At 43.3% G+C, this 14,814-nt stretch overlaps 1 protein-coding gene across 2 annotated transcripts in view; it reads right to left on the minus strand.

The window, feature by feature from the left end:
* Positions 1-3,571: 3,571 nt before the first annotated feature.
* The window catches only part of EFNA5 (ephrin A5), a 267,542-nt gene continuing 256,299 nt past the window's right edge, over positions 3,572-14,814 (minus strand). The window contains exons 3-5 of one of the 2 annotated variants that reach the window (XM_016221972.2): positions 13,553-13,618; positions 13,073-13,153; positions 3,572-7,956 (exon numbers count right to left, since the gene is read on the minus strand). In XM_016221972.2, the coding sequence (XP_016077458.1) occupies positions 7,835-7,956; positions 13,073-13,153; positions 13,553-13,618 (269 nt within the window). In that variant the 3' untranslated portion in view covers positions 3,572-7,834. The remainder of the gene's footprint in view (positions 7,957-13,072; positions 13,154-13,552; positions 13,619-14,814) is intronic. The other variant, XM_016221973.2, reaches the window with a different exon arrangement.

Raw genomic sequence — 14,814 nt, forward strand, 5'->3', positions numbered from 1 at the left:
GTGTCCATATCTAGTAAAGCCACGCACAGATTTCCGAAGCATTAACACGCCTCGCACTCTCTGCTACACGTTTGTGTTTTTTTGGTTTGGGGGTTTTATTGTGTTTTTTTGTTGTTGGTTTTTGGCGCAAAAGAACACAGAAAGGAGAGGATCCCGGGGTGTTGATAAAATGCATTTTCTAAGATGTGCGTAAGAAGAAACATGTTCTTTCTCTTAGTTTGGTGTCTTGTTTCACGGCTCAGGCTACCTGCCTCCCCCGTGGTGCTGTCTGAGGACACCCCGGGCCCCGCGAGCGGAGCAGCCGCAGACGCAGTCTGTCTGTCCTGCTTCCCCACCGCAGGCTCTCGCCGAGGTTTGTTTGTCCCTTCCTTTTGTGTTCTTGTCAAGACTGACAAACATCCGTGTGGTACCAAGTGACGCGACGTTCTTGCTTGGATAATCATGACTGGAATTCAGGATTTTCAAAGTGCATTGTTGACTCAAAGAGCCACCCACGAGATTGGCCTCTTCTGGGCTGACTGACAGCGCCCGTGAGGTGGTGCTTTCACCCCAAATGGCCAGGTCCCCCCATGTCGCCTCCCCTGTGGCTCTGGTGTTGGAATCCTCATCTCGGTGTTATTCGTTGCATTGCAAAAAAGGTTTTTTATTAATGTTACACACGACCCCATATTTAGGAATAAAACTGAGAAAAAGCAGACGTAAGAAGAGACTCTGAAAGTTCTGTTTATTTGAAGCGAGCGGCACTGTCTCATTGACCTACCCTCAGGGTGGAGCCTACATAATGCCACTGCTGGGAGGAAGGTGACAAAGCTCATGGGACACTTAGGATGGAGGCAGAGGTGGTTTTAATGGGAAGTGATGGAATCACGGTTTACTCTCAGCATGTACTGAGGCTCCTGGGAAGAGTGTGACAATCTCTAATGGAAATAGTCAAAGGGGTTCTTCTGTTGGGATATGTTGAACAGGAGGCCTTTGGTCCTTCTGCCTGCCGCTAAGGGCTCAAAAAATTCTGTACAGGAAGGACTTAGGAGCTGCATTCTGTCAGAAAGGGGGCAGGAGGCAGGGACTTGCCTGCAAGCAGCATTCATACAACAAGCCCACTGTTTTCACTTAGATGCTGTTTTTTGGGGGGTTTTCTTTAGAGTGGTTTGGCTAATCGCCTCTCTTCAAGCCGATGGTGATGCCTTTAACCAATTCCTTAGTCAATGAAATTCCCTGCCTTTTTAACAAAAAATCTTGTGCATTCATTTATCATCTGTATAAAAAAAGGACATGCAGTTATTGCAAATTTACTGCTTGCAGGGTCCATCAGCGGTTACAACTGTTTTAAAAATATGCACACGTATGTATTTAACCCCTGAACGACTTGACTAACATAGCAGAATATATCATACTAAAATCTGATGGAGAGTGTTGGCCTAATTAGTTGTTTATAATCATTTCAGAATGATTTGTTTTCCAGAGAGACTGAGCAAAATCATAATGCTTTTGACAGCATCTGTGCCAATGCTTTCCTGAAAGGTACTTATGTTATCAGCAGAATGGGAAACTAAGCTTTGCAAACAGTCTCTAAGACACTGTTTTGCACACAGTTCCTAAGAAACTTAGAATGGTCAATAAGCACTTTATCAGGGTTTTCTTGAACTTTTTCTAAGGACACCTAGATTATATGTGTTCCTAGAATGAGATAAAAGATTCTAATCATCATCACTGGTCTAAGACATTCAAATACATGTGTTTCATTCACCCAAATCTCCCCTATGGTTCTTTTCCTGTAGCACGTTAGATGACTCAGGCATTACAAGTACTTTGTTACCAAGCAAAGAAAGTGTGGCTCTTGCAACACTGCTCATAGGTCCCGCCTCCCGTCTGGCCTGCTTTCCCATTAGAGGGTGCAACACTATCGGGAACTGGCCTTTTCATCAGGGGTTCAGTCCCCTCCCGATGATCTCAGTCCCCAGTTTTGCATGTTTTGTATTTTATTCCTCTAATCTGTATGTTAGGTAGCCTTCACGTCGGTAAGATCCTGGGCACCTCGCAACTTGGCCTACCTGCAGTCTCAGCAGGTAGTCTCAGATTGTTCTTTAAAGCAAAGTCTAAAACTGTCATCTTTTCAGCAATTCCACTGCTTCCTTGGGGCACTATGGTGATTTCTCTGGACCAATCTCATAATTTGCTTCAGTGACACTCGGAGGTTGTCTTGTGCTTTCTCATTTTCAGTTACCTTTGTAGCCACCGTGAACATGGGCTCCATGCGACACCCGTCTCTTGCAGCCTACGGTGCTTTCTAACCATTTTCTATTTTGTCAGAAGCTCTTAACCCAATTCTGACTATTTGTAAAATGATTTCCTTTAACTTTTAGCTTCCTAATCTTAAAATCCCAACCTTTTTCCCCCACTCACTTTATTTTTCAAAAAAGTCTGTCTCCCCTCTTATTCATGCATGATATAGATGCTTGACTTTTACATCTTTTCTGCTTTATAAATCATTACTCTCTTATGCTCCCGTCTGCCTTATGGTGTAAACTTTGAAAGTACAGATTATAAACATAAGCTTGATTCTGCACAGCACTGAGCACAACGTCATGATCACGCCAATGCTTGTGATGATGATGGTGACGATGATGATGATGTCATGCTGTTCTGGTTTGAAAGTATCACATAGGTGGTCCAGTACATCATTTTTTTTTTTTTTTTTTGAGCTGTTCCTCATTCTATAAAGCTGTCATTCTTCATTAGCAAAAAAGGTTATAGTAAGTTATAATTACTGTTTAGTGCCCTGTCAAATAATTAAGTGTAATAAAAAGCTTTCAGTGAGTTTAATGTTAACATGGTGTAATTAAAGCCAAGTCTTGAAATGCATTAGGTGTCTGTTATGTCAGATATTTGAGGCTTTTCCCCTCTACAGATGAGATTTTCAAACTGTGCTTATAGCAATGTCATCATCAGAGACAAAAACTCACATCACTCAGGTGCAAAATAGGCTTGACAGTACCCAGCAAGGGCGATATTCAGAAAATCAAACAAATGAGTTATACGACCCTGTTATTTACTGATCAGGGGACCAAGTCCCAAAGATATTGTGTGACTTGCCCAAGGTCACACAGTGGTAATTAATTCTTCCTTGGTAGTAAGAATTGAGGTTTCCGGTTATACTGAAGGGATTATTATTTTAACGGTCATTCTCTCTTTCAGAAGTTTAAGATGTTTGCTGGAAAAAAGCTTATGTCTTTTTCTTGATGGGGTGAAAAAATATAGGCAAAGTAAAAGAGCATAACTTGTATTTAACTCTTATACGTAATAGTCATTTTAGGATGCAGGGCTTGTCCTAGCACCTACTTGAAGGCTCAAATACAGAGAAAGGCTGAAATCTCACCATTTTCTCCTCAGAATACCTGGAATGTGCCTGGATACTTGGCCATTTCTAACCCTGCATTCTGAGCTTCTCAGGCCTTCTCTTGCACATGTCCTATTCTCTTTTCTGTCCACACAGATTTTGAAAAATCAGCAGAGCACAAGTAGCCCCTGAAATAAAGGCGTCATTCAAGGAACAAAGAAGTAGGAGGAGGGCTCCAATTAAAACGATGAAAATCTTTCGTTTTTATTTAGGTATACTTGTACGGACACGTGTATATACAAATACAGATCGTATGGGTTTGTCTGTGTGGGTTTTTGATTTTTTTTTTTACATTTTCTTTTAGGTTTATATAATGTCAGCATTTCAAAACAGCACTCGATGAGTCAGTGCAAAGGAACTGCAGAGCAGGGCAGCAGGACCACAGGACCACGAGGGGCTGGACTTCACACCCAGGCGCACACACAATGAGCGGCTTCAATGGGGTGTCAGGAGGAAGCATGGAAAGCGGATTCTGACTCATGGGTAACCTCCAGCGTGCCAGCATCTATTAAACTGCCCAGACAATGGAGCACGCCCATTGTAGGGAGATTTGTCTCACATCCGAGCAGCTCCGGGGCAAACGCATGGGAAAAACTCAGTGATGCCAAACCAGAGACAGACCTGCCCATTCACGGTTCCGAGGGAAAATGAAACGTGGGAGGAAGGCGAGAGACGAAAAAATAAACATAGGCAATAAAAGGGGGTTGTAGGCAAATGGGGCGCCGGTGGAGGTGGCTTTCAAAAGAAACACTAGTGACCACAGCTCAGAGCAGTGAATGGAAGGGAGGCATTTAAACTGTTTTTCTAATTTGGGGGAAATTATAAAAATGGCTGCTGCCGTTGCTAAGGCACCAGAGAAAAGCAAAGTTCCTGGAAACCCACAGGTACTGTGTAACTCGTCCTTTCCCAGTGACACAGCGGAAAACAGCCCCACTGCACCTTCCTGAAGGGACCGGTCGCAGCCTTTCCCACCCCGGGGCTGCGCGACGCTGGTAAGACTCTTCCTGGGGAAAAACAAAACTGTGAAAACCACCACAAAGGAAACCAAACCAAGTACAGAGCTGTTTTTCAATTTCCTAAACCTTTTCAAACCAACATGCTGGGGTGGAAAACACACACGCACACACACAATATACACACACATGTGCACGCACCATAGGGCTCCAACATCAGACCTTGAAAAGTGGTCAAAAAAGTCATGTTGTTCCAGGTCCCCAGACGGTGGAGTCTTAAGACTGGGAGCGCGAGGACCACACGGTCCTGCGTGGAGCAGTGTCTCGGTCATTTGTGACTCTTCTCCAGCAAGTATACATTGGATGTTTCAAAGCCTCAATGCATGTTTTGTATCCTGAAAGACTATTGTTCTCACTTACAAAAGACATAAGAATCAAATTAATACTTTATTATCAAACACTATATACAACAGAGGTTGCTAATAATACAGAATTTAAAGAACGCAGTTTTTTTTTTTTAATGTTTTACTTTTCTTTCCTCTGCCACCCAAGAAAGTACAGTACAAAACAATAGTCTAAACTAACACAAACTGTTACCTGGTCTATTAAAGGATACACGGTATCCACTAAACAGACAGATCCTTATTTCCCTGCTTCATGTTGCAAAGCCCTAGGCAACCAGGGGCAAAGGTCGCTGGGGTTTGACTCGCTGGGGCTGGGAGGCAGCTAAGGCTGCCTGCCCTTCAGACTTTTGAATTGTTTTTGAAGTTAAAAGCTGCTACAAAGTTGCATCGACATCTTCCTAAGCCCCCAGAGGGATGTAACACCACCACAAAAGGCCACCAGCACTTTTTGGACAAGATGAAAACTGCCTGATACCAATCATCTTGAAAGCACGGCAAGCGTTACCTACAATCACATCACTTATAGGTCGAGAAGCACACTGTCTACTGGTGTGGGTAGTCTTGCTACTGGCTTTTTTTGTTTGTTTTTTTACTTAATTTGTAGTGGCACAATGGTGAAGGAAAGGGGTCTAATTTTACTGTGAAAAATGAAAGAGTGGCAGAGAGGGCCATGAGTAATTATTTCATCATTTGTTAGAGACAAATGCTAGAAAAACCACAGAAGTCACCATTTCTAAAATGAAATTAGCACTGCTAATGTAGTTATGACTAACTGGAATCATTACAGGATCATTTGATTTCCTTGTGGTTATAGAACATGCAGTATTATTTTGGTTCTGACTATTGATCCATTTTAGAAGGTACCTCTTTCCCCCCTACCCAAATCCCACTGCACCAACAAGCCTGTAACTATTCATAAGTATTACTGGACATTACTGAGAGTACTGAGCATATAAAGGAAAAAAAGAATCCAATGCTGTGAACTTTTGTTTCAGCGAAATGGTGGCTGCCTTCTGTGATAAGACTCTGCCACTCCAGAGAAGGTCCCGGCGTCTGGGGGAGTGGGACCGACCGGGTCTGCGAGGCTGGCAGCCCCGCTCACTGGCTCCAAGTGCGAAGAGACCCAGCAGCAGCCTCCGCTCCGCACGGATTCGGGTAAGCGCAGATTACAGTTCAACACGTGTACAACTCTCCAGCGGGCAGCACTTCTACAGCTGCCTTTCGCTCACATACTTTTCTAATTCAGAACTACTCAAAATTCTCAAATTCCCATTCATGAAATCTGTCCATAATATGACCCCCCCCTTTTTTTTACACATACATTTTTACGTTGCTGGAATTCCGATTTTTCACATCTTACATGATCATCGCATATATTTCTTGTTTTGTTTCGAAAGGCATGGTTTCTGTTGATGTGTCGTGCAATAGCAAAAAAGGCAAGATTTCTTTTCCTCGGTCTGCCGCTCTTCCCTGCCTAGGCTTCGGAGTTCAAAGTTCGCGACAGCCTCACCAGTAGAAACCCCCAAGGCTTGCATTTCCTGGTAGCTAACTGGAAACAGCATCCCTTGCTGGCCATGCTGAGATTCTTTACGCAGGGTCATCCTGCATTCATTCTCTGTCCGCCCCACCCCCACAATGAAACAAGGTAGCCCCCCATATTTCTAAATGTATCAAGGGATACCACTTTTTCTCACAAGTTTAAATAGGACAAGCATATATACTCACTCTCAGCATAAAGTATATCTAAATAATGTATTTTCTATTCTAGTGGATTTTTAAAAAAATATTTTGTTAAAGTCTTTGGGACTCCATCTTGTTTATCTCCCACAGATAAACACATGTTCCCCCTACTCTTCAGGCTGTGTCAGAAAGGGAAAGAATATAAAATCAACACTTGAATTTTTTTTTTTATTCCACACTTTGGAATTTTTATTCCAAATTTCCCTTTAGCCCTCCCAAGTAGTGCTGACTGACTCTCCGGGTGACAGGGGTTTGTGTCGGAGCCCCTGTCGTCGCGGAGTGCGGAGCAAAACGTGGGTACTAGGGTGGGAGTCGGGGAAAGGCCACAGTCCACTGGCGCTCCAGCAAAGCCAAATCATATCCTCTGGCCACTGGCATCTTTTCCTCGGTTCATACTGTGCCCCAGAGGAGTATCCAAAGCTATTCCATTATGCACTCATCAACCCTGGCTTGTCAGCCTCGGGGAAGGTCACTTTATTCATAAAAATGCCTCTTTGAGTTTCTTTAAAAACAAACAAAAAAATAGTTGTAGCACCATGGTGATCTGTATCCAAAAGGGAAAAAATCTGATGTACACCGCCCAGTCACCGAAAAAATTAGAGGCACTCGTACATACACAACACCCCACCAAACTGAAGTTTTCTCTGATGTCACCCTGCTCTGTGCTAGCATTCCGCACCCCACCCGCCTCCTAGCAAAAAGGCTGCTTCCACGGAGCACACGCTTTGCTGTCAAGAATGCTTTAAGACAGTCATCTAAAAAAAAAAAAAGTCTCGACCTTTTAGAAGCCTGTTCATTTACACACCCTAGAGGAAATAGTGTAATATTATATATCTATTCTTAATACCTCCCCTCTGGACTTGACATGGTGACAATACCCTGCACGCCTCTTACAGCCCTGAATGAAAAGGCATAAATACCGCCCGGGAGAGGAAACCCTCGGGGCCTCGCCCTCCCCGCCGGCTGCACCCACCTGCTGCTGACAGCGCGCCACTGGAGGTGAGCTCAGAGGAGAGTGCGCAGGCGCTGATGACCACGGGTGTCACTACGACAATTTGGCATTTTCATCTGGAGTCCATTTAATTTGGAAGGGGTGAGAAAAGTCAAGGGCAAGGGCTGGGGGTGGGGTGAGGGAGGCAGCAACTACTTTAGCCCCTCCCCTGGCCCCAAGTTGTTGCTTAGAATTCAGGCTGAAAGAAAGAAAACAAAAATCTGACATCTGCCAAAAAAAAAAAAACCCAAACCAATAACAAGTCCCTTCTTAGGATGAGCAGTTAGGTGGATCTCTGGTGTTCCAAGACCCTGGTGTTTTCTGTGACAGGTGACGGGAGGAGACTGTGCTATAATGTCAAAAGCGTCGCCAGGAGGAACAGTAGGATTGCCAAAAGGCGGCTGGGTATCCTTGGTGTTTGTGCCGCGTTTTCGCCGCGGGATGGCTCGGCTGACTCATGTACGGTGTCATCTGTTCAAATAGAAAGCACACATTCCAATGAGACGTCACATCCTTAATAACCCTCTCACAGCAGCCTGCTGTTCACAGGCCTCGCCACCCTCTGCAAAGTAAGGTAATGAACCTTGTGCCACCCTTGACTTTCATGTCTGCATAATCACTCATTATTTACAGTAAACAAAGAAAATTGGACTTTCTCAGCAATACTGTTTCCTTAAAAAATCGAAGGAGTGGAATTATGCACACACTGTAACCTTTAGCATGTGAGCTCATCCGGTAGGGAGCAGCCAGAAACACCTTGCACAAACCTGAGATACCGGAATGGACTTTTTAAACCCAAGATGCCACAGAGAAGCAAGTAACATGTCCAGGGTGGGGACAGTTATGTTGGCATATTAGTGGTTAACCGGAATGGGCTGCCCATTTTAAGCAGTTTCATAGGATTAGGGTTGAACGCCTGGTTGTTGGAAGCCTAGATGAATGTCCAAATATGAAAGATCAAATGCCAAAACAGCAGCATTTAAAATAAACTGTATCTAAAGCCCACTAAACCTCAGTACACCAGCACCCACTGGTTTAGCTTACAATTAGGCATTAATTATGGTGTTATTTCCATTGCAAACCCTGTAGCTCCAGGATTAAATTACTTGAATTTAACCATTTTTATCAGGTTGAAGCTTGGCACATAAAAATTATCGGCGTGGATGCAAATTTTCCTCTAAATAAAATGGATTAAGTGAGGTAAGCTTCTTTTACTGAGCTATAAAGTGTTCTCTGAGGCTGCCTCTGACTTTCCAGAGCCTTCCTGATCTGCATGATTAACAGGCTTAACTTTGAAACAGGAAATTTGCAGCAATTAGGACCCAAAGATAGATTGGAGGCTTCCCTCTGAGGCATGGAATGCTCTAGGGTTGCCCATCTCCTTCCTCCCACCTGGCCTAACACATGCTTTTAGACTAAGTGATCTCTGATCTGTATGTTCTTGGGACCAACAGTGGAGTTCTGTGGTGGATTTTACTTCAGCACCAGGGGAACTTCCCAGAGGAGCTCAGCCATTGTCATCCTGGCTTCGCTGAATGTCAGAACGGTGACAAGTGAGACTCTAGTGGTTGTACTCCATTTTGTAGGCCTCAAAGGATAACCCTTAAACATCCCTGAATGACCCACCTCAAACCCCTTAATGGATTAACTATGTTTTAAATTTGCTTATAGAGGGTGTCTTCCAAAAAATGTGTATACACTTTAACAGCTGATAGCTCAATTTTGAAAATGAAATGTATTTTAAGAAACATTGCCTTTATAATTACACCTTTATAATTATTCAAAATGTGTATGTACATTGTTTGGGGACACCCTATATTTTCATACCATACAACATGTCACAATGAGGCTGCTTTTCCTTCACTGGGTGGAGTCACAGTTATTATTTGTCCTAACGTGACCCCCTTTCAGCCCCTAGCTCCTGCTTCAGATACGCCAGTGTGGGCTGTTCCCAGCAGGAACTAAGAAGTATGTTTTCCCAGCTTTGCATCTTCTGGCCTGGAGGGCTCTTAGGTTAGCCTGTCCTGCACAGAAGCTGCTGCATCCCAAAGCCATACTGGCTCCCTTTGCCTGGACCGTAGCACACCTGCAGAGAGTGGCTATTAGAGTAGGAGACTAGAAGACTAGAAAAGGTTAGGAAGCAAGGATGGGAAGTTAAATGGATGCAGAGGGAAATATAAAGCCCCACAGAGTTTATAGCCCAATACTTGTGGAGTCTTCTTTTTTCCTCTGCTCTTCCTCAGCTTTGCAAAGGTACATGTAAATGCCCTTAATAGCCCTGAAATTAAAATCCAAATAATTTCTTAAGGGCAGCAATATGTTGTCAATCAAAACAAGAGTTAATTGAGAAAAAAACAACAAACACATAAACCCTGAGGATTGCAGAATTCATTTCAAAATACTTATTTTACACACCTGAAGTTACATCAGCTATTGGGTTCTTCTCCACCTTATTTTTACTAACCTATTTCCCTGTCCTCAAGGTTGGGAATATACTGCTAAAAGATACCCAAGTAACACTTAGGTGCTCAGTGTGAGCTGGAAGGGGACCAGCCCTGCCTGTCCCATTCCTCCAGGGTGCTCAGCGAGGGCTGGCCATTGCTCCAGGCCCACAGCACAAAACAGGGTGAGAGTGACCTTCAGGACACTGAAGGAAAGCATCTGTTGTTTGTATGAGGCTAGATGTGCTTCTTGGTCCTGTGGTTGTGTACCATCCTGCCCTCAAAGGGGAAAATCTGTCCCATTAGGCATCACGGCTCTTCTGTTCTCCCTGCAATAGGCTGGTCCTGGCTCAGGATTCTACAAAGCATGTGTTGATTGAAACAGGGCCTCACTGTTAAGATTCTATGGCTCCTGAGAAGCAGAATGAGAAATGTGCTGCCATTTGGGTCAATCAGAACAATTTCAGAATTCTAAGAGAATTCATAAGCACAATCTATCTCAATGGAAAGTACACCTAAACGTGCGAGAATTTCTAACACTTGTAACAGTGAATGTGGCTTGTCTCCTGGCTACAGGATTCCACCACACGAGGGCTTCCATGGTTAACTGGAAGGACGCTAGCAATAATTTGGAGCATATTATGTGGCATATGTCTGCCCTGAGATCATCCTGTATCCCTGATGATAGGAAACTGGCAGGCAGAGTGTGCAAGCAAACATCAAAGACAAATACATTCCAAAGACAGGTGAATTAGTACACATTGCCGAGAACATGCAGCGGGATCCTTCAGGCCTGACGGATTCAAAGCCTGGGCCTACACTCACCTATGCAGCAGTGTTGCAGAGCTGCAGAGCTGACTGAATTTTCTAAGGAATAGGATGAGGTACTCAAACTTTTAATTATCGCATTTAACACATAAGGATGGTAGTGCAACCATGTCTTACTTTTGCAGTGAAGGTGCTCACCAGAAAGCCCTTAAGACTGACTCAGGAGCTTTTCCTGCATGTGTACCTGGGCAGGTACACCTGCATGTCCACTCCTCCCCTCCCCACACTCTGACTACATTCTGTCAAACTTCTGCAAACTTCCATAAGCTATATGAGCATAGATTTGGGGGCCATCATGGATTTTTTAAATGCTCAGTGAAAAAGAGCCTGTTTCTCAAAAGACTGACATATGCTCATGTATGAATGCATACTAATATGTTGCATTTTCCTATTGTCAGAACAGTCCTCGGTGTGCCTCTTCAGTAGCAGAGTAAAACATACTATGTGTTATGTTTCTAAACAGCCTCTTGCTCTCTTGACAGGCAATGGAATTTACCTGGAAAAGAGATTATTAGAAAGATACGCCTACATTATTAGAAAGATTCGCTAAGTGTGCATCAGGAAATCGTAATTTGTGGTAAGTTATGTTGATAATGTTAGTGCCTAACTTTGCTGGTCATTCTGTGCATGACATTAACAAAGCCAACAGTAAAGTTCTCTTTATGAACATCTCTGGTAACAGGTATGAAAACCCTACTTTTAACATTGGAATGGGAGTTGAGAGATCTGAATTTAAATCTGGATCTGCCTCTAACTAGCTAGGGGACCTGGGCAAATCTCAGTTATAAAAGGAAGAGTGTATACTCTATAGTCCTTCTAGGAGATCCCACCTAACTCACAGATCCTGTGATGGCCGGAGTCCTCGAGCTCATGAGGAGTCTGGTGTCTTGAAAAGCCACAGTGGTGCTTCCAGGAAACAATTAAAATGTCTCCACCTCAGCACTCATTTCTTGCAACTTTCTAAAGCGGCTAAGTGATCCCTAGGGAGCCAGGAGGGCCTCTGAGAGCTTATTGTACACACCTCTCATTTGTGCTCTGGATAAGATGCCTGCCTTAGAAAAACAAGAATGCTTGGGGGGAAAAAAACCTAACTCCTCCTGTCAGTTACAATGTGAAAGCTATTGTATGTCCTGAGGCACCGCATTTACTCAGGCTAAGTTTCCCTAAGGCTCACTGACTGTGTCCCCCAGTAATAATACTCAAAGGAAAATTTCCAGGACAGTAAGAAAGAAGTCCTACTGCAAATGGATGAAAGAAAGTCTGTTTACATAAGGGGGGGGGGCTCACATCTTTCTGTGGAGGGGAAATGATGTTATTTCCCTTACGCTTTGAGATGATCATAGGAGATGAGTAAGGAAATCAGTCAAGATTGCGAGGAAAGGAAACCACAGGAAGGCGAGCGTACAGGGGCATCGAGGCACACTCCTCAACGAACAGTGGGCAGGGGGCCCCCACTTCTCACAATCAGTGCAGAGTTGCATTAAATAGCCAGGTTGAATTTATAACCAAACGGACAGTTTACAGGCTTACATTATCTACAGCAGTCTACAGTATAAATGCTTCCATGAATGTTTTTGTGGGTTTTACTTTTCTTCACAGTGATGGGAAAGTTTGAGTGTGTAGAAGTCAGTAATAGAAAAAAAATTATTTATCCTTAATACTTATTTTGCCTCAGTAATCAAAGATCACATTTGGCTTGGCAGACTAATACATTTGTGGGAGCAGCAGGTGTGTGAATTCGTGGTATTAGGAGGCAACGTGATTCTACTTCTCCAAATCAATGACTATCAACAAGAGCACAAATAATATTTGAAATGAAATATAGTTTTTAGATCACTTCGGTGATGCATGTGAATTTCTGGAGAAAACTAAGTATGTTGAATTAGTTACTATCTTATGCAATAATAGTCGTAGTACTTTTATCCACAGATTTGGACATAATATAAAAGAAAATTTTATAAGCATATACAATAGAAATGTTTTTGCCTTATTACCCATTAATATTCAGGGTGACTCACCAGCATGCTCGGAGGATATGGTAAAAAGTAGTGAGGTTTTAGCATTCTGATGGGGCTCTACATTAGGATACTGCATTATATCAAATCCATGTCCAAAAAAAGAAAAGTCATTTTCTCTAACATGCACTACACAGAGATACTGGAGGAATGAGGTAGAATATAAGTAATATTAGCACTGCTAGCAATGAGCAAAAAGCAGAGCAACTCTAACATGCACACATGCGAGAGGAAGAAAGGAAAAAAAGTACTGAAGCACCAGAGAGATGCATTGGTTAAAAGAGATTCTCTAAGCATACTAACCTGCTGGTTCTAATGAATTTTCTACTTTGTCGTTAACATCGAAAACACGATCATGAACACCTATAGTTTTCATACAGCTATCTATAACAAAAATAGAGATAACAGCCAAATATGTTAGTGCAGACACCCTTAAACTCCCGTTTCTTTTTTTTCTTTCTCTCTTTTTTCCTTTTATTTAGGTAGAGATTGTTTTACAATCCGTGGCATGTATCCAAATGCCAATATTGTTCCCATTTGCTGTGCACATACAACAGTCTAAGAAACAACAAGTTAGCAACTGCTGTGTACTTAAAAAATAAAAGCATCATGAAGAATGATGGGAAAAAATCTGATGAAAACTAAAATGTGAATGTTGATATACAAAACAGATACCACACAGGATTTAACAGTAAAAAAAAAAAAGTGTTACCGCTGTGAACCAGACCACACACTCAAGCATGCGCAGTGAAGCCACCCTCTGGAGCTCATTCGAGAACTTACTTGTCGGTCTCACGAAGACTTTGAGCTTGAGACAGGACCTTCTTCCGTTATCTGGGATCGCAGAGGCTGTGGTTGAGACAAAGAGCAAGAGAGAGGAGAGAACAGCAGATTACTCTCCATTTCCAAATGCAAGCGGTCTGCAATCCATTCTTTCCTAAATAAGAGGAGCAAACTCTGATTCCTCCCCGAAGTTGACACAAAAATACTTTTCAGATTGGCATAGACTCTTCCAGAAAGGGCTGCTTTCCTACCCCTGTGTTCTCTTTTCAGTACAATGAAGAATCATGCAAGAATGTTGGTAATCGCCAGAAAATACTTTGGACTTTTATTTCAAAGCTCTTCCATCTAACTTGATCTGTTATCAATTTTCTCTGAAATAAGAAGATAATGCTTGAGCTTCTCCTCTACTGCAGGAAGAGGGGCCCAAGGTGAAAGTGCTGGCAAAAGCCAATAGCAGATAGTTAGGAGGCCAACTTAAACACCACCTAGCTGTGCTGGGGAAAGCAAAGCTTTGTCTGTCCCGAAAGCCCGCCTGTCAGTGCCTTGCAGGTATTCAGTGAGGGGCTGCTCAGAGCTTGGCTCCGCACGGCCGTGACCGCGGAGCCCGCCACTCCCATCACGCTATTATAAGCACAATATGCCATTGAGACGGCGCTGGGCGATGGCACGTTTGTGTTCCAAGATTTGCCACAGAGAGGGATGGAATTAATAAAGTGGGCTTAAGAAAACATGACATGTTTCAAGTTATAAATCATTTGAGGAAGAAACTTTCTTCTCCTTCTCAAGATAATAAGACCGTAAACCCTCCCTGCGTTTGAAAGATTCTCTCCCCTCGGTACACGCAGCTTAACGTCAAAGGGATTTCCAAGGGCGGCAGGACCCCGGCCCATCACATGTGTTGACGAATGCATTCTAGAAATGACAAAAATTACAGAAATGAGCGCTGCATACTTTCCTCCCTGTGTGCCTGCTTCAAGTGGTTTCTTTGTTCAGACAGAGCAGATGACATCAATCAAAACACACATGGCTTATAATTTGCCTGGCGATACCCTCAGTGACAGAGAGAGATGGCAGTGTTTGGTGTGCCCCCTCTCTCCTTGATCTGTACCCTTCGCTAGTCTTCCTCGGGGCGCCCAGAAAACGAAAAGGCTTATTTTGCAGGTGAGAGGATTCAAGATGCAAATTCCAAACTGATTTTACACGAATCTCCTATAATTCCAGATCCCATCCTGGAGAATTTATAAATTCACCACCTAACAGAC

The sequence above is a fragment of the Miniopterus natalensis genome, chromosome 3, assembly GCF_054644295.1.
Source record: "Miniopterus natalensis isolate mMinNat1 chromosome 3, mMinNat1.hap1, whole genome shotgun sequence".
NCBI classification, from domain to species: Eukaryota; Metazoa; Chordata; class Mammalia; order Chiroptera; family Miniopteridae; genus Miniopterus; species Miniopterus natalensis.